The sequence below is a fragment of the Stegodyphus dumicola genome, chromosome 11 (assembly GCF_044657685.1).
Source record: "Stegodyphus dumicola isolate Sdum_Otavi_A_Nest chromosome 11, ASM4465768v1".
Taxonomy (NCBI): domain Eukaryota; kingdom Metazoa; phylum Arthropoda; class Arachnida; order Araneae; family Eresidae; genus Stegodyphus; species Stegodyphus dumicola.
Window position 1 is genome coordinate 147,853,408 of NC_140778.1, and position 20,157 is coordinate 147,873,564.

At 32.5% G+C, this 20,157-nt stretch overlaps 1 protein-coding gene across 1 annotated transcript in view; it reads left to right on the plus strand.

Moving 5' to 3' along the window:
• Window positions 1–12,361: 12,361 nt before the first annotated feature.
• Window positions 12,362–20,157, plus strand: part of LOC118186924 (monocarboxylate transporter 10-like) — a 474,920-nt gene continuing 467,124 nt past the window's right edge. Inside the window, exon 1 of the mRNA XM_085827308.1 lies at window positions 12,362–13,349. Within this exon, the coding sequence (XP_085683434.1) occupies window positions 12,938–13,349 (412 nt within the window). The 5' untranslated portion in view covers window positions 12,362–12,937. The remainder of the gene's footprint in view (window positions 13,350–20,157) is intronic.

Consider the following 20,157-nt stretch of genomic DNA (forward strand, 5'->3'; position numbering starts at 1 on the left):
AGCGGCGTTTTTTCAACGTTTTGTGTGTTATCTTTATTTATTAAATACTAGCTGTACCCTCCCGGCGTTGCCCGTGCATTTAGAAAATGCAGATAAGTGAATAGCGCAGGAACAGTAGTGTAGGACATGTACACTGTCTCTCTCTCTTCCCCCCCCCACACAACATTCCCCGTCGATAAAAAGGAACAATATATCCTAACCATGAGCCATCTGTTAAAAAATTAGTTTAAATGAGAACAGACCTCATATTAGCACATGCTAGGAAACCGTAGTCATGTGGTTATAATCATTGGTCTGAAGTATAAAAAAAAGTAAACATAAAAAATTCAAAATCAAAGATAGGAAAGAGTTGAAAGGGAAAGATAGAGAGTACAGTACAGAAAAAATAAAAAGTAACGAAAACATGGATGAAATAAAACATCCTGCTTACAGGAAATTTGGAGTTAAGAACCAATTAAATTTTTAATTTAAGTGTAAGTTAAATTTAGATGACAATGAATTAGAAGAGGAGAGTGTTTGTGTATGTTTGTGGAGCTCGGGCTGGGGTCGCAAGGGACCCTGACCGATTAATGTCTGTTGGTACGGCAGCACCATTCGGATTATTGCTCATGCTCTCAAGAGAGCACTAAACAATAACATCACTATTTAAAGCATGATAGTCAGAGTTAGTTTGGGAGAGTGGCAATAATTTTTCGTTAGATTGTCCTTTTCGTTAGAGAGCCTCGGTATAAACTATATTTAATGTTCTTCCATTCGGAGCTAAGATGTGTAGATTATCGGCATTACCAACTCTTGAACAACCCACGTACAGTTGACCATGGGAGAAACACGGCTTACGGAGGTCGAGCCCTACAACTTTGAGAGATTGTCCTTGTGCCTTATTAATGCTCATCGCGAAACTCAAACGAACAGGGAATTGTAGACGCTTAAACTGAAACTGGAGATCGGAAGGGATTATAGGAATTCTTGAAATAAACACATCTTCGCCTGCAGCATGTCCGGTCATGATGGTGGCTTCTATAATATTTGGCATCAGTTTCTTGATAGAAAGTCTTGTTCCATTGCAAAGTGCAGGCGGATCCAGATTCCTGAGGAGAATTATCGGTGCTCCAACCTTCAAGTCCAATATGTGGGAGGGTACTCCAGGTGGCTCTAATTTGTTGAGAAACTCTGTCGTATAGTTGACAGCCTCGTCAATATTGCATGTCGTGTCTATAGATTTGTAAATATGAAGAGTTCCGGGTAAGTTCTGTAAAAGTTCCTTGTTGATAACACTGACGGCTTCGTTTGTTGGGGCAAGAATTGCTCTTTCGCACAGCCATGCGTGATCAGTGAAGTGGTGAATCACATTCGGAAACACAGCCTCTTTCAGTTCTTCTTCAGTAGTCACAATCCTTCCAATGCCTTGCATCGCTACATATCCATCTTCATTTTCTGAAGTAAGGGCTCCATTTCCTAGTTTCAGTAGATTATCTGCAAACTGCTGGGCAGAGGGATCACCGTTGAGATGAATTCGCATGTTAGTCGATAATCCAAGTGTTTGAATGCCATTCCAGATGTAAGAAGATTTTATGCAGGCCTGCATTTCATCTGCCCTCGTTCCACGCGGAATAACTGGTAGCGTCTGTCGAAAATCGCCTGCCAAAACCATTACGACGCCTCCCATTCTGTCATTGTTCCGTCTGAGGTCTTTCATGGTGACATCTAATGCTTCGAATGCGGCTTTGTGGGACATGGTACACTCGTCCCAAACGATGAGCTTGCAATCCTGTAGAACCTTTGCCTTTCCTGAATTCCTTGGGATGTTACACGTTGGAGTCTCTGTGCTTGTCAGATTTAAGGGTAACTTGAACGCCGAGTGAGCAGTCCTACCACCTGTCAAGAGTGTAGCAGCAATGCCGGATGAAGCGACAGCCAGGGCAATCTCATTTCTGTGCCGCACCTTTGCCAAAATAAGGTTGATAAGAAACGTCTTCCCGGTTCCGCCTGGAGCATCCAAAAAGAATATACCCCTTTGCCTATCAAAAACTGCTCTAGTAATCTTGTCAAAGGCTTCTTTTTGATCTTGGACCAATTTAGGCTCATTCTCCTGTATATAAGCTGCGAGCACATCCATGTTATAACTTCGTTCTCTAATTACTTCACTGGAATTGGCAGAATCGCTGTTTCTGTTAGGTTGGGGAAGTCCAAAGCTTTTCAGGTTCAATCCTCCTAGAGATATTATCTTGTTCCCAATGTAGATTAGGGCTCTGTTAAAGATGTCGTCATTGTAGTCCAGGTCCATATTCTGCTGCTGGATCCTTGCTTGATGCAGTATGTCTTCAGACAGGTTCTCCCTGTGGTTCATCCATAACTGTTCAGGGTCCGACATGGAGCACGTTTGAAGCATTACAGCAAACAGATTACGCATCATCTTGGGTGATCGAGATGCAGCTGCTTCTTCTAACGCCGTGTTCCAGTGTTCGTCATTCTCCAGAAGTCCTTGAAGTTGGCAGGCCTCTTTGAAAGTGTTGCAGACTCTTCCTTGAACGGTTCTCAAATCCGTGAATGATGTTGGGCCTCTAACTTCATGTAGTAATAGGCGAAGGTGGAAGCATTCGGAGTTGTTGGGATGGACGGTGTAGACACGGCCAAGAGCATCAGTAGACCGGATTCCTGTTTCTTCTGGCCGCATTTTCATCGAATGCCGCATTTTCTAAATGCCTCCAGAGACGCATTCGAGCAGTAGTAACAGTTGCAGTAGTAACGAGCAGTTGCAGTTGTAACTCTCTGCAGTCTTGAGTTTCTTTCTGGGATGTTTTCTTCTTCTCTTCTTCTTTGATGAATTTCTCTCACCTGTTGCTGTCTTGACTCTCTTTCTGGGGTGGTTTCTTCTTCTCTCCTTCTTCGACTTCTTTCTGCGTCCTGTTGCTGTCTTGAGTTTCTTTCTGGGGTGGTTTCTTCTTCTCTCCTTCTTCGACTTCTTTCTGCGTCCTGTCGTTGTCTTGAGTTTCTTTCTGGGGTGGTTTCTTCTTCTCTCCTTCTTCGACTTCTTTCTGCGTCCTGTTGCTGTCTTGAGTTTCTTTCTGGGGTGGTTTCTTCTTCTCTCCTTCTTCGACTTCTTTCTGCGTCCTGTCGTTGTCTTGAGTTTCTTTCTGGGGTGGTTTCTTCTTCTCTCCTTCTTCGACTTCTTTCTGCGTCCTGTCGTTGTCTTGAGTTTCTTTCTGGGGTGGTTTCTTCTTCTCTCCTTCTTCGACTTCTTTCTGCATCCTGTCGTTGTCTTGATTCTCTTTCTGGGGTGGTTTCTTCTTCTCTCCTTCTTCGACTTCTTTCTGCATCCTGTCGTTGTCTTGATTCTCTTTCTGGGGTGGTTTCTTCTTCTCTCCTTCTTCGACTTCTTTCTGCATCCTGTTGTTGTCTTGATTCTCTTTCTGGGGTGGTTTCTTCTTCTCTCCTTCTTCGACTTCTTTCTGTGTCATGTCGCTGCCTTGCTTCTCTTTCTGGAGTGGTTTCTGCTTGTCTCCTTCTTCGACTTCTTTCTCTCTCTTGTCGATTTTTATTTTCCAAACATTTCTTTTTTCGAGGTGGCTGCGGCATATTTCTTCTAAAATCTGAAAAGCAAAAGTTAAGCAACCAACAGAAGAATGATTACAAAAACTGAAGAAAACGCTACAATAAAGAAATCAATTGTTATAATCGAACGTTATTTGAAAATAAATAATAGCAACACGATCAGTGAGTCAAAAAACCATGATAATATTAATTAAGAAACAAAAAGTTTATAAAGTGCAATTCTGAAAAAAAAAAAGAAATTAATGTGTCATGAAAACAGCAAACTAAAGCTACAAAAAAGAAATGAATTGTAATTAATCGATTTAATGTATCGTCAAAACAGCAAACTAACGCTAGAATAAAGAAATCAATTGTTACAATCGAACGTTATTTGAAAACAAATAATAATATCAGTGAGTCAAAAAAACCGTGATTAATTAATTATAAATAATTTTTTTTAAATTTTTCTAATTCAAAAATCGAAAATCGGGCTTCGAGGTCTGGTGGCCAGCCCCTTTGTGCTTCCGTATAAAAAATTCCAGGTCCCTGCGTGCGATAGATTTGGCTGGAGAGCTCGGTCAGACAGACAGACAGACAGACACATTACACTTGCTTTTATTATTATAAGAATAATTTTTTTAAAATTTTTCTAATTCAAAAATCGAAAATCGGGCTTCGAGGTCTGGTGGCCAGCCCCTTTGTGCTTCCGTATAAAAAATTCCAGGTCCCTGCGTGCGATAGATTTGGCTGGAGAGCTCGGTCAGACAGACAGACAGACAGACACATTACACTTGCTTTTATTATTATAGATAATGTTCTTTGCACTTAAACCATAAAATGCATTTCAACAGCAATATAATTTAAAAAGAGCATATCTTTAGAATTTCCGATACACCAGTCTCACACGCTGGAAGTAAAAATGCTTTCCCTTCCCCGTACAGTGTTGCCATTGCTTTGAAATCGTCGAGTTTGTTAATCAAAATTCTTTAATCTCTGAAAAACTGTTAAATAGATAATAAAACAAATTTCATATTCAAAATTAGGGATTTCACAGGCCCATATTCGGTATAGGATTACGTTATTCAAATTTAGATCGCCCTAGGTACCGTTGTTTTATCACAATGCGAGAAACGTACATACATTAATGCAGATTCTGCATTATTTATTTAAATATAACACAGGGCGACAATATTTGGTGGCAACAATTTGAAAAGTTAAACGGACATTTAAAGTTTTCTGCGCAAAATACCAAAACGAAATTAATAGTCCTTCTGGGCTAACACCTTTTTGGTCTAAATAATTATGAAAGATTTCAGATTTTATGTTACGTCCAAAGGGACCTTTTTTCAACGTTTTTTGTGTTACCTTTATTTATTAAATATCATGCATGTTATTCGCACTCCAACCATAAAATTCAATTCAACAGCAATATCAAAAAGTATTAAAAAAGAGTATATCTTTAAAATTTCCGATACACAGTCACGCGTGCTGGAGATTAATTTTTTTTTCGGTACTGTATTGCCATTACTCGCTTTGAAATAACGAAATCTAATTTTTACTGCAGTCTCCTGGTTCCTGTACTTATATTTTTGAAAGTTTTATGCTCTTTATCTAAAAATGAAAGGGCAAGAAATTTGATTCCCATTTCATAAATTTGATATCATTTTCGACTTGCCTGGAGGTATTGGTAAATTGAGTTAGAATAATTCGAGGAAATAAGTATAAATAAAGTGGAGGAAATTTGTGTATAATTTAATCGGCCCTTAGCGGAAAGACATATAACGTCAACCATCAGACCTTACCTTAACAGTTTCATATTTTCACTTCCACACGGAAAACCGTTTGAGGTCAAATAACCAGTCATTTAAGGGGGCTTAAACCCTTTTGATCTTCGAATATGTGACCGTTGGAAGAATTAGGATGTTTTATTTATTTTAAATGCAATTACTTTTACAGCTGACTGCATAATATACGTGCTTTGGAAACTTGTAACAAGAAGGTTTGTGTTGCCGCAAATATTTTTGTAATTTAATCCGCTTTGTGACCAAATAATTCGTCACTTTTCCACCTTGCGCGCATGATATTTTAAAAATGGCTAAAGGTACATACTTGAAATTGGATGGAATTCTTTATATGGGCAGTATTTTCTAACTGAACCAAAAATCTGATGAATATTTTAATAATAAAAAATTTTATGCACGAAAACATTGCAGATTTTTTTAATAAAATACATTTTATAAACTCAACTCCTAATAAAATAAAAATTCAACATGAAATTCTTAGAACTTTTGGTTCATAGTGGTTTCCAAATGTTATAAAAGCTATATATTAAATATGGAATTAAATTATGCAACAGAATGTTTTAAATTGTGCGCGCAAGATGGAAACATGCCGAAAAATATTTTCACAATGCCGATAAATTATAAAAGTATTTGTGGCAACACAAACTTTGTGATTATTGTTTCAGAAAGCAGCTATATTATGTAATCAGCTGTATAAAGTTGGAAGTAATTGCTTTTAAAATAAATAAGTTATCCTAATTCTTGCAACAGTCACATATTCGAAGATCTTATGGGTTTTAAGGTTATGAGTCCCCCTAAACACCTGGGCAACGCAACACAATTCTTATCTTATTGTTTAATATCCGTTTTTCATAAAAACAGAAACTCTCTCAATAACTGTACCTAATTTGGGAGACTTAAAATAAATTATGTCAGTTTTCGTTGCAATAATGCAGATCCAATTATTAATATCGAAGTTTTTATTTTTTTTTCACCTCTACAAATCATGTATATTTTGACAAAATAACGAACAGTACTTACGGAAATTACAAAGAGTTTTCCGTATTAAACGGATATGAAAAGTTCGCCGCCTGTATATTTAACAAGCTTCTTTTGTTAGAAGGTGAATTAAAAATATGAATACGACGATTAATGAAGCTTTTGGGAAGGAACCAGACTCGTTTTCAAGTGAATAAGTTACTACAGTTCGTGTTTTATGAACATAAAGTAAAGTGCTCTTAAGTTTATATGCTGTTTCTTTGTTGCCTTGTTCTTTTTTTTTTGCTAGCAATGTTTTTCATTTTATTTTTTCGGTGTTGCAATAGAGCTTCTTTTTTTTCGCTGTTCAAGGCATAATTTAACCGTTTTCTCTCTAAGATAATCATTTTAATGCATGATAAAGATAATATTTTCAAATGGTTCATTCATAAATAAGACAATTGCTAATCTAATTCACTCATTAAAGCGATGTTTAATTAAAACTAGGGAAAAATATCATTTAAATAAAAACCAGTGTTGTACTTCATACTCCATGTTATTATAAACGATAAAACATAAACGTATTTCCTCGAATCTCATAGATACATTTCTCATTCAACTAGAGAGATTAGTTATTGTATAAGGTATTTTTCCCACCTTCTTTGCATGCCTTCGTGGTGTGGTGGTCTGCACGCTCGGCGCGTATTCCAGAGGTGCGTGGTTCGATTTCCGGCGAAGGCGTTGCTAATTTTTCATCTTCCCCGCTTCCAAAAATACCTAATGTCTCTACCATTCAATTATTCAATTTCAGAGATACATTTCTCATTCAATTAATTCAGTTTTCGCGATAAACAAAAATACATAAAACTCAAAATATCTTCATTAAAAATTGCAACATAGAGAAAAACATGAAACACCAAATACAGTTAAAACAGTTGTAAAACAATTTTTTAAATTAAAGTTTCTACGCAAGAACTAGCGATTCGGTGAGCGGGCAAGGAGGCGGACTTTTCGGTGCACAAAACTGAAAGTTTGACACTAAAGAAAATGGACTTAATTCACCATTCTATTAAGAGTTTCAAATGTAAACAAACGCCGGTTCATTAGGCTTAACTCGCCACTTCTAAATTGTTGACAATTCTACAACTATTGCATGCAGATTAACTAAGGGCATAAAAACCTTAATCTGAGCATAAAACCAGCACTTTGAAGCAAAAAAAAAAAAAAAAAAAAAAAAAAAAAAAAAAAAAAAAAGCACAATATACCAACATATAAGAACAAAAATACTAGGCAGGTAATAAAGTAGGAATATATATCTATGGATATATAATCTTAAATTAACTTAGTGCGAAATTGAGTTATTCTACTACTTGCGCAATTGCCGCAAAGTAAGCTAATAATAATTTATTTACTAAAGAATATTGATTATATTATGTCCTAAGATTAATTTTAGTAGAATTATCTGGAAGGGTGAATCCGTATTTAGTATATTCAATTTCGAAAAATGTTAAAAATGTAACGGGGACTTGAATTAAATCATGAATAACAAAATTTCAATTGTAAAAAGAAATAAATTAAAAGCAAGTAGTTAAATTAAATGCGAGTAATCATTGCCATTGATCGGAAATTAGTTGACTTTTCAAGGGGAACAAACCAACTCCCGTTCAATGAACAATAATTAAAAAATAAATACGAAGGTGTTTCGTCCTTTACTCGAGCAATAAGGCGATGCCAAACCGGCAATTCAAGCTAGGCCAAACATTTCCTTGAATAGAAGGGATTAAGAACTAATGCAGAGAACCAAAGAACTCATTCCGATTAAGCATTTTAGCTAATTCAATTTTGAGTGAAAAACAATTTCTGCAGTAAAATTGATATCGCTTGAGTATATTTATACACGATTGGTATAGCCGATTGCAAAGAAAAAGGGAAGTGCATAGCTACAATGTTATAGCAGTTCCAAATACTAAATTTTAACGTTCTATGGCTACTCATTTTTGAGTTAGGCTACTCGTTTTAATATATATACATACACACCTAAGTACAGACTTGAAGAAAAATTCTCTTTTGAATCCATTTTAAATCTAGTTTACAATCATTTTTAGCAAAAACACGTACGTACAGATGTCACACGTACGTACAGATGTCCGTACGTACAGATGTCAGACAAGAATATCCTTCAAATGCTTTTGAGAGCAGTTCAAATGGATATTTTCGTTGAAATACGATACCCTGAATATTTCGCCATTATAATACTTCCTTTAGTTCTTACAAGGAAGTAAAAGCAATATTAAACATTTCCTAACTTCGTTTCGTGTTTAACGATATATTACGGTAGTTTTTACGGCAGATAATCCTCGTGTGTTTTACCGTAATCTGCTAAAAATGTCTATTTTTAGCTGCAAGAGATTTTTGACTTCCTTGTACGAATTAAAGGAAGTACTGTAATCGCTAAAACTTCGAGTATCATATTTCAAGGAACTCTCGCGAACTTAACGAACTGAAATTTGTTCAGAATTCTTTATAGTTCTAAATTAGTTTATATAAATTTTGTATTATAGAATTCTATAAAAAATCCAATTTTCTATAAACGGAATCTGATATTTTTTATAGAATTCTATCAATTGATTTTAGACATACTACAAATTTTTATACAGTCAATAAATATAAATTTTTATACAATTTCTATACTGCAAATTTTTATACAGTCTCCGAGCAAATCTCTAGAGAAATATATCTTCCTATAGCTCTAAAGAATCCCTATGTATAAATTTGTACACGCTGTATCTAAAATTTTCCAAGTTTACAATTTTACAAGGGAATTACAAGCTGTATCTAAAATTTTACAGCAGATCTCACACCTAGTTTATAACAAATTATTAAATATTCTATAGGATTCTAATAAAGTTTAAGATCAGACTTTCGTTAGGAAATTCCATTGGAGATTTTTTAAAGAATTCATTGCCACTTAACAAATGTAATTAGTTGTATTTCATATTTAACAACAAGCTTATCCACTTAAAAGAACGGAATTTCCACGCACCAACGTGTTGTTATTCGGCAAAGCGTAAGATATTTAATTTTTTCTTCAAATTGAATCTATGTTATTGATAACAATCTAAGAGATTTAAAAGCTATAAAAGAAGATTCATTTCAATTATTATTAGGTACTAGCAGGCTAGCCTACCAGATGAGCGGGCTGCAGCGAAACAAAATTTATAAGTTCTATGTACACCTGAAGTGAAAATGTGTAAAAACATTTCAATATGAATGAATTTAGTTCAGTCTTTCCAAGCAACAACCAAGTCGTAAATTACTTTTTTTGTTGCCAAACCAGGAAACAAGAAACATCTCACACTTAGGTTAATAACTATACGTATGATGTTATGATTTAAATTTAATGTAATATAACAACCTTTTCTCAATATCAATAAAAGAATTAAGGTGGCGATAACATATCGTCTCAATTATCCTAACCTGAAACATAAAAGTTGCCGACAGCAGCTATTTATTTAAAATGCTGACATTAAAGAAGAATTTTAGATATACAATGACGTCACATGCAATTGCGTGCTTTCTTCAACGTCAGAATATGACCTTATAATGTTTAATGTTTGGAAATGCTATTTTTATTTCATATTTTGTAAAACTTACACATTTTTTATTAACAAACTCTATGGTTTGAAAGCGAATAGTGGCAACACTTTCGAAATAAAGCATTTTTATTTCCAGCACGTGAGACTGTTGCCATTCAGAAAAATGAGTGGGAAATATAACATTTTCAGAGTTTTTAATTAATATCTCGGATGATAAAAGTCGGACGAAGGTGAGAGTAGTCGAAATGGTTTCCCGCGAATTTTTCGAATCCGAAATAATATATTTAATGTTTGGAAATGTTATTTTTATTTCATATTTAGTAAAACTTGCAAATTTTTTATTAACAAACTCTACGATTTGAAAGCGAAACAGTGGCAACACTTTTCGAAATAAAGCAGATTTTTATCTCCAGCGTGCGAGATTGTTGCCACTCGCCAAAATAAAGAGAAAAATTAGCGTTTTCAAAGTTTTTAATTAATATCTAGGCTGAATAAAATCGTACGAAGATGAGAATGGCCGAAATGGCTTCAGATGATACCATAAACAAACAAACAAATAAACAGACGCGCATAGATTTTTTTAATAGCATATATTAGCTGAATCAGTAATATGACACTAGCTGGGTTCATTAAAATCATAATATATATATATTTTCTTTTTTTATAATTACTATTGAAGTGGCTAGACGAGCTCGCTGCTAGTTCGTTTTGAAACGAATTATGATAATCGTTAAATTATGTAACAAAAGAAGTTATAATGGAAGTAAAGGAAAATATATTTTCTTTAACGTTTTAAAGAATTATTGTTAATAATAAATTGCTTTGAAAACTGGCTGAGAAATATTTAACTTGTAGAGCATTGACGTAGAATATTTGTTAGTTTCTCCAAGGAGCAACAGAGTATTTGTATTTTTCATCTGTGATGTAATAACTATAATCCACCGTTAAGTTTAAGAAGAATCATCCAGCTGTGAGAATTCTTCCACCAGCTAACAACACAATCGGCCGCTGAGGGCGTTACGCTCTCTCTCCGCAAGCCCGACCACCCCTGACTCGCGTGCAAGTCGTCTGCCGCCTCCAAAAAGTCGTCTGCTCCGAACCAACATCGATGGCTCATACTCACCGCCCTAAGAACAAACACATTGGATTTTTCTTCTCTAACGCACGTGGCTGTAATTCCTGCAGACGATTTCTTGCTACTCCCGCTGTTTCTCTCAACTCCACTTTTGTATTCTCAGGATAAATTATTAGATTTATGTGCTTTTTTTTCGAAGAATATATAAAGTAAAATTGTTCTAAATGGCTTGTTTATACGCTTATATATTCGCTGGTGATGTAATTGCCACGTAAGTTGCACTGGATTACTTTATAAGTGCTCTGACCAATCAAATCAAAGGGTTTGTGATTTATTTACTCATCTACATAATAGCTGAGATACTGGAAGTGAGATTTTGCATTCGTGTTTTGATTGATTCAGTGATTTTTTTCTGGCAAAGTTTTAAAGAAAATAATGGTTTGTGAATATTTTAGCGAAAATGGAAATTTAATATTTAAAGCACTTTATAAGAGGTCAGTTTTAAGCGCTAGATTACTGATAGAATATTTGTTTGTGGAAAAAGAATTTCAAAGTGATGAAGTTATAAATAAGTTTACAATTCAAGAAATTGATTAAATACTTTTTTTGCTGAAGAAAAGCTTTCGCTTAATATTAAACACGACATTATGAAATAAAAGTAATATTTTTATATTGATTGATACTTGGAATACCATGAGGATACAAAAGCAAAACGTTTTAGCTTCCTTCTATGAAACAAACTTATTAAACGGTATTTTTAATGTTTTTTATTGTAATAGACTAATAAATGTAAATAATTAATGCGGAATTTTAATTATTTAATTAAAAGAAATATATTTATTAAAACTTCTAAAACAACTTCGTTTCACTATTCTTTGATTATTTTAACTATTTAGTTAATGTTGTTTTGTTTATTTATTAGAATAATATTTTTCGATAAAACACTTTTATGTTTATTTATTTATTAATGAAATAAAGATAATATAAGTTTTAATATTTATATATTAAATATTTATTGAAATAAAAAGAGAAGTTTATTGTTTTGATAGTATATATTTACGAAATTCTATCTATTATACCTGTAGAAATTAAACTAATTTCGTAGATATTTGGAGGTTTAATTTATTGATATTAGCTATTGGTTTAGATAGTTAGCTTTTTAAATTATTAAATTAACTTTAAAAATTGCATTTTTTAAAAACATTTATAATAATTAGAGGCAAAGCATGCATTTAATTTAAATTTATTTCTCGCTTCATAGTGTAGAAACTTTCAGAATTTTATGCGACATAGAGTGTTATATTTTAAATTTATAATTTTTTTATTAATAATGATTATTATTAATTATTAATACTAATTATTTATGCATTTTAAAGAAAACATTGAGTGCGTGAATTTTATTGTGAAATTTATTTTAAATAATTTAGTTTAATTTAAATATAATATTATTTTTTGGTTTTAAAAAATTTAGCTGAATAGCTTTTATGCCAAAGAGAAAATGATATGTTTATTTTTTAAATAAAAAGACTGAAAAATAAAATAATTTTACATCAGAAATGAAGAGGAAAAAATAAAATTCAAGAAACAGAGTTAAAAACTGCAATTTTTAAAACAAACGAAAATTTTTCAACTAATGCAGAATTTTCCTAACAATATTTAACGATGAAAAACTATCAACTTTTAGAAAATTTGCGAAATGAGCACTGAATAATCTGTTCTGTACATGAAATGAAATCATACAATTCATGTTTTATTAATAAAAAACAGGTAAACTATGTGGTAAATATCAGTGAAATGCAAATAAAATCTGTCTTTACCAGTGCTCCAGCTGTTAATAGAACAACTGACGAAGTGCCATTTTGTTTTGATTTAATGCTGCCAAAACTGATTGCAAAATAATTATTGCCATGTGCGTCAATCATTAGTTTATGCAATGTTAAACAAAATGTGGTTCATACACCACGTGATGGGGAACAATGAGTGACGTCATAGCACCTATTGTTGCAGACACAGATGAACTGTCGTCGGGAGATGCTCCAGGGGCTGGATTGGCAGCTCTTGGTCAGCCACAAGAGGCCCCCAATGGGGCCCTCACCGAGAAGGTGGAACTATTGGACAGAGACCAGAATGGAGGGGCTCCAGTCCGAAAGATGCGATCTGGAGCATCCAGTGCCGGATCTTCCACAAAGCCTTCATTGTCCAGCAGGCTGGACAATCTGAAAATTTCCACCATCCGGCAGCATTATTATCCTGAAGGTGGTTGGGGTTGGGTCATCTGTGCATGTGCTTTTGCCATCAACTTGCTGACAAATGGATTATTGCTATCTTATGGTATTCTTTACCAAGAAGTCATCAAGGAATTTGGAGAAGAATACACCGAGCAAGCGAGTAAGTGATTGATCTTTTTTTGATTGTAAATGTAGCTTCGGAATATGTAAAATAAGTCAAATCCATAAGCGTCTTAACGTAAAGATTTGAATAATTTGATTACCAACTAGTATTGTAGCTTCAGAAGATGTACGGTCAGTCAAATCTTTTCCTGATTATACTTAAAAATTTGACTTCTGATAGCCGAACAGTATGTTTATAAACTATAGCTTTAGAAGATGTAAGATCAATCAAAGCTATGACTAATCTGATTACCAAACAATTTTTACAAGCAATCCTATAGTCGTTTTAACAAACAGTGTTATATCTATAGTAGATATAAGATCAATCAAATCTTAAGTGTCTCTGCGTAACGATTTGACTAATCTGACTACAAATAGTATTTTATAAAACGGAGCTATAGCTTTAGAAGATATAAGATCTCCTAAAGGTCAGTCAAAGATCTTACTAATCTGATTACAAACAGTATTTTAATAAGCAGTACTACAGGTTCAGAAGATGTAAGCTCAGTCAAATCTTTTAAGTGCCTCTACTTATTAACTAATCTATTATTGACTATCTATTATTGACTGTATTTGACTAATTTGACTTCCAAATTGTATTTTAAAAAACAGCGCTATAGCTTTAGAAGATATAAGGTCAGTGAAAGATTTGACTAGTGTGACTACCAAATAGCTTCTTAACAAACAGTACTGTAGATTCAGAAAGTGTACAGTCAGTCAAAGCTTTTAGCATCTCTACTTAAAGATTTGACTAATCCGATAACAAACAGTATTTTAACAAGCAGTACTGTAGGTCCAGAAGATGTAAACCAGTGAAATCTTTAAATGCCTCTACTTCAATATTTGACTAATCTGTCTGCTATACAGTATTTTAAAAAACAGTGCTATGGCTTTATAAGTTTTAATGTCAGTCAAAGATATAGCTAATCTAATTACCAAAGAATATTTAAAAAAAGTACTGTAGATTCAGAAGATGTGCAATCAGTCAGTTCTTTTGGGATCTTTACTTTAAGATTTGACTAATGTGATTACAAACGATATTTTAACAACTGTTCCTGCAGGTTCAGAAGATGAAAAGTCACTTAAATCTTTAAGTGCCTCTATTTAAAGATTTGATTAATTTGACTGCCTAAAAATATTTTAAAAACAGTGCTATAGCTTATTAAACTCAGTAAATATATAAACTGAGTAACTTAAGTAGCTTATTAAACTCAGTAAATATATAAAACTCAGTAAATATATAAACTGAATAGCTTATTAAACTCAGTAAATATATAAAATATATAAACTCAGTAAAAGATTTGACTATTCTGATTTGAAAACAGTATTTTAAGAAACAATAGTGTAGGTTCAGAAGATGTACAGTGAATCAAATGTTTTAGCGTCTGTACTTGAAGATTTGACTCATCTGGTTAAAAATAGCGTTCTAATCAAAACTGTAATTTCAGAAGTCGTAAGATCAATGAAACCTTTTAGTATCTGTACTTGATCACCAAACGGTAATTACAGAAGTACGATAAGACAAAAAATGGTTCAGATTTTTAGTTAAAGAAAGGCAACTGTTTTACCAAATGAATAGTTTTTTTTACAAAAAAGGATGTATACGTTATCGTTTTAAGTTTTACGTGTACTTTTTATAAACTGAGTTATTTGAGTCTAAACGTTCGCTGATTCTTCAGTTTTGGGGGACATAAACTTACGATTTATAAAAGAGTTCAGACTTTACTGAGTTCAATGACATAAAGGTTCTCAACCTTTAGACTCAACCATCTAAACAACAATTGAAAAAATTTAGTACCACTATTAAATTTTACATTGATTATCCTTCAGTTTCCGAATAACAATGTTAAAAAAAATCTGATATGTAGACCACATGACTTCCTTGTACGGAATATTAAATTATACGCATTTTTTCTTGCATTTCATTTAAACTTATTGGATTTAATTAAATCTACTTCGCCGACAGCGCATAAACCACAATAGAATAAATGCATTCTTTAAAATTTACTCTAGTATTTGTTTACCATAGCGACACTCTGGTGCTAGATTCACTTAACAGTATTATATTTCGTTCATATTATAACTCACAATGCACAAAATTTATATCATTTAAAGAATAGAATTATCTAATCGTTGCCACATGTTCTATTCAAATACTATAATAAAGCTAGAATGATGTATAAAAGAAATTAAGCAAACAAAACAAAAAAGAAACAGTTTTCACAGACGATTGAGTATTTCTCATTCAATTAATTCAGATCTCACTTAGCGAGAAGGCAAAAATGCATAAAAATTCAAAATGTCTATATTAAAAATTACGAAGTAAATCTTAAACACTGACTTCCTCCAAAAAATTCCAGAAAGGATTAAGCATGATTTAATTGGCAATAATAAATGAAGGCGTTATCCTTGTTGTTGCGAAGTTAAGTTTCTCTAGATTGGCAACAAATCCACTATTCTGCTGTTTCAAATGTAAACAATCAATGGCCGCCATCATAAAAAAGGCTTAGTGGCACTTAAAAAACTTTAAAATTGTTGATAATTCTAAAAATATTGCATACAGATTTACTAAAGGCATAAAAACCTTAACCGGAAGATAAAAACAGCATAATTCAATCATTTTTAAAGCAAAAAATGTACAATTTACAAACATATAAGAGTAAAGAAACTGAGATCACTGAGCCGGGTAACGGAGTGGATATATATATAAATATATTTATATACGTTTGGTGCAACCGATTGCAACCAAAATACGAGGGGCACATCTACATGTTATAGCAGTCCTATATGCAAAATTTCAAAGTTCTGAGGCTATTCGTTATTGAGTTATGCGAGATACGTACGTACATACATACGTTCGTACAGACGCCACGGAAAATTCTCTTCAGAATTAATTTTAAAGCAGTTTTATAATTTTTTTGGAGGAAAGGAGTCTTTTATTCTGTCCTTACGTACGGATATTACGCAAAAACATCGTTAAATTACATTCGATAGCGGTCAAAATGGATATTTTCGTTGAAATATGCTGCCTGAAACTTTTCGCGATATCAATACTTCCTTTTTACTTCGTACAAGGAAGTAAAAAAAGTATTTTGCCATTTGCACAACCTATTGGCTATTTGTATTAAATGTGCACACATAAAAATATTAGATTAAAAATTGGTTACCATTTTAATTATCAGAATTTGAGTTATAATATTTAATTCTGAAAATTTAGTATGAAATTTGGTTGCCAGTTTAAGAGAGATCATTTTCTTTATGTCTGGCCATATTTCCGTAAAGCTTTAACCGTAAATTAGGATTCACTTTTAATTTTGTTCTGTACTTTTTTTTAAATATAACATAAAAAAAAAATTCTTGTTCATACATATAGGTTGTGCATTCTCTACATATAATAAAAGAAAGTGTCTGTGTGTGTGCCTTTTGTTTGTGTTGCGCGTAAGATAATAGACCCAGGTCTACGAAATTTCGTATATAGGTATATCTAGACAAGAGTCAGTGCCCTTCGAAGCGATTTTTTCAAAATTCGAATCAGATTTTTTTAAATTTTACCTTTTTTAATGAAATTGCATCATTTTGAATAATTTCATTCTTTTAGAAATGTGGTTTTGGCAGCAGTTTTTCATTCAATGTTTTGTATACTGGACTGCTGACTGTTGAAAATAAGAGATAAAATATTATTAATTATACACGCAACACGCACATAGTAATCTTCTTATTCTGACGTGCATGTATCTCGCGACGCACAACAGAAATAATTTCTTTTTTTTTTTCTCTCTCTCTTTCTCTTTATTAGCTAATGGCAAAGAGATTTGTATATTATGAATTATGTCATCCAGAAAGCGCAATTTTGATTGGTTATTGCTTTCTGATGATAATTTCATTCTTTTAGAAATCTAGTTTTGGCAACAGTTTTTCATTCATTGCTTTGCATACTCGACTGCTGACTGTTTTCTCTTGAAAATATCATATTTATTGCGTATTTCATTGTATTTTTTATATTATGTTTTAATTATATATAATTTTAATTATATAAAAAGTTTTGCACGATTGTTTTAGGAAACAAAGTCTTTAACTTTCTTTATACCATTTGAATTCTTCAGATTCTGCAACGTGAAGTTGGTTAATTTATTTATTAGGATAATTAATATTTGTGTTAAGGTATATTGCTTATTTCATTGTCATGTTTTTACATATATAATGCATTTCTATTGAAAGTTCTGTTTTACTTTTTTTTTTTTAATAAAGTTATTCTGCAGAGTAAAATTCTGTGCAGTTTTTAAATTTAATGTTTGGTGCTTTCTTTAGGCATTTTTACGTTACATTCCGAAGGAATTCAGGAACTTTATTCCAAAGTAACTTTTTTCCGAAGGAATAAAGTTACTAGTCATTTTGCCTTCATTCACTATAAATGTCGGTTCACTTTTCAAATTGTTGCAACCGAATATTAGAGCTGTGTATTATATTTAAAGAAATTAAATAACGAAGAATCTGCATAAATATATGTATGTTTCTCGTATTGTGATAGAATAACGCTACCTAGAGTTATAAAATTTTAAATATTGAACCTTTCTACAAGAATATGGGCATCTAGAAGCCCAAATTTGTAATTTGTAATTTGTTTTATTATCGATTTCATATTTTTAAAAGTTTAACGGATTTTTCGTTCAGAAGCTCAACGATTTCGAAGCAAGCAATGGCAACACTCTGCGGAAAAATTATTATCTCCAGCGCGTGAGATTGTGTATCGGAATTTCTAACGATATGCTCATTTAAAAGTCTTTTGTGATATTGCTGTTCAATTGAATTTTATGGTTTAAGTGCGAAGAACATGATATTTAATAAATAAAGGTAACACACAAAAAGTTTTAAAAAAAAAGCTCCTGTGGGCGTTTTATAAAATCTGAAAACTTTCAGATTTTTATTTACTTATTTATTTATTTTTTAATTTTGTTGACCCCTTTGGGAGTTTTACTATTAAAGCGCCAACTTTGAAAATATTTTCCCTATTAATATTATTCGTCCGGTTGGGGAGAAATGACCTAATTGTAAACTTTCTTTTCGTGATGTGAAAATTATGAAAAATTTCATTTAATTATTAATTTTATAAAGATCAGATATATAATTCCAAATTTTACTGAATAGTATTTCGAGCGTTTTTTCATCAATTAAAGTATTTTTCTTCGAAGTTTTCATTAATTTTTCCTCCCGTTTTTAATTTTTGAATCTTAACTCATATTTTTTCGCACTCTGTTCTTACCTGTTTTTAAGATTTACATCAGTCCCAATAACAACATATAATAATTATGTATACAAAACTGTACAAGAGGAATTATTTTTAAATAAAATTTATTGTATATTTTCTCATGCACTAAATAAAATACTATATAAAATAATATTTTCTCATGCACTAAATAAAATACTATATAAAACAAACTAAGACTATATTTTACAAATAATTTTACTAAGCGTAATGCAAAATGGATAAGAAAAATGTAAAGTGTAATGTAAAAGCGAAGTCGAATGTTGTATAGAATATCAGCGAAACGTTGTACAAATAAAAAAAAAACACGCATTGTTGTGACTTATCTCACTTGTCTGACAATGACATCAGAACAAGCCTACCAAATTCTTCGTGTCAAGGAGTGCAAGATTGCACCTGTCGTTGGCAACAGTCTTGAGCACCATACAGGTATGACTTTGCTCAGTCCCCCCCCAGTTTTGATGGGCATCAACCAAGGAGAAACGGGATTGAGGTTCTTCCACCCCTTTTCCACTACCACCATTTTCTCGAGGAGACTTTTGGCTCGTCGCATATTTAGAATGCTCCCATGTCGAACAGAGTGACTGGAAAAATGTCCATACGAAAAATGCTCACAGATATAAAATCTCACAGGAAAAAAGCCCACATGGAAATATGCCCGCATAAAAAAAAGCTCGCACAGAAAAAAACTCACATGAAATATGTTCACATGGACAAATGCTCACATTAACCTTTTCAAGAGTGGTAAATAAAAGCATGAAAACTGTAGAGAGAGATTCGAATTCCAAAGAGCCCAGATTCGAATCCCGGTGTTCGACGGTTCTAGGAAAAAAGCCCACAGGAATAATGCTCACAGGAAAAAAGGCCCACAGGAAAAATGCTCACAGGTCTAAATGCTCACAGGAAAAAAGCCCACACAGAAATATGCCCACATAGGAAAAAAGCTCACATGGAAAAATGCTCACTTAGAAATATGCTCACAAGGAAAAAAGCTCACATGGAAATAAACCCACTGATAAATAATTCACATAGGAATATCCTTACATTAATGAATCAATAATTAATCGAATTGAACATCGTTCACCTACTTGAATTTTCTAAAGAAAAATTATTTAAATTACCAAAACATTTATGGTATACTATATTTCAAAAACTTTATAACTTATGTGTAGATTCAGTTGCTATATAAGATTAACAAATGGGCCGTTTTGAATTAAGAAAAGAAGAGGAGAAAGGAAGTAAACATGAAACAGAATTATTGTGAAAAATTATTACAATTTTAATTGTTAAAAAAATTTCAAAAATAATAAATATAAGTTACACATTTTATAATATAAACATATAATAAAGAAGAATAAAGAATGAATAAGAATTTAGAATGATTATTTTATTTAAATTACGTAAAAAGTTTATTTTTAGCATCGATTTCATCATAGTTTCTTACATGATTCACGATTACCAAATGTAAGTTTTCATGTTTTCTTTTTTTTACTTCAGTATATCGTGTATTTACATTAGCTAATAACAAACGTTGAGAGACTAA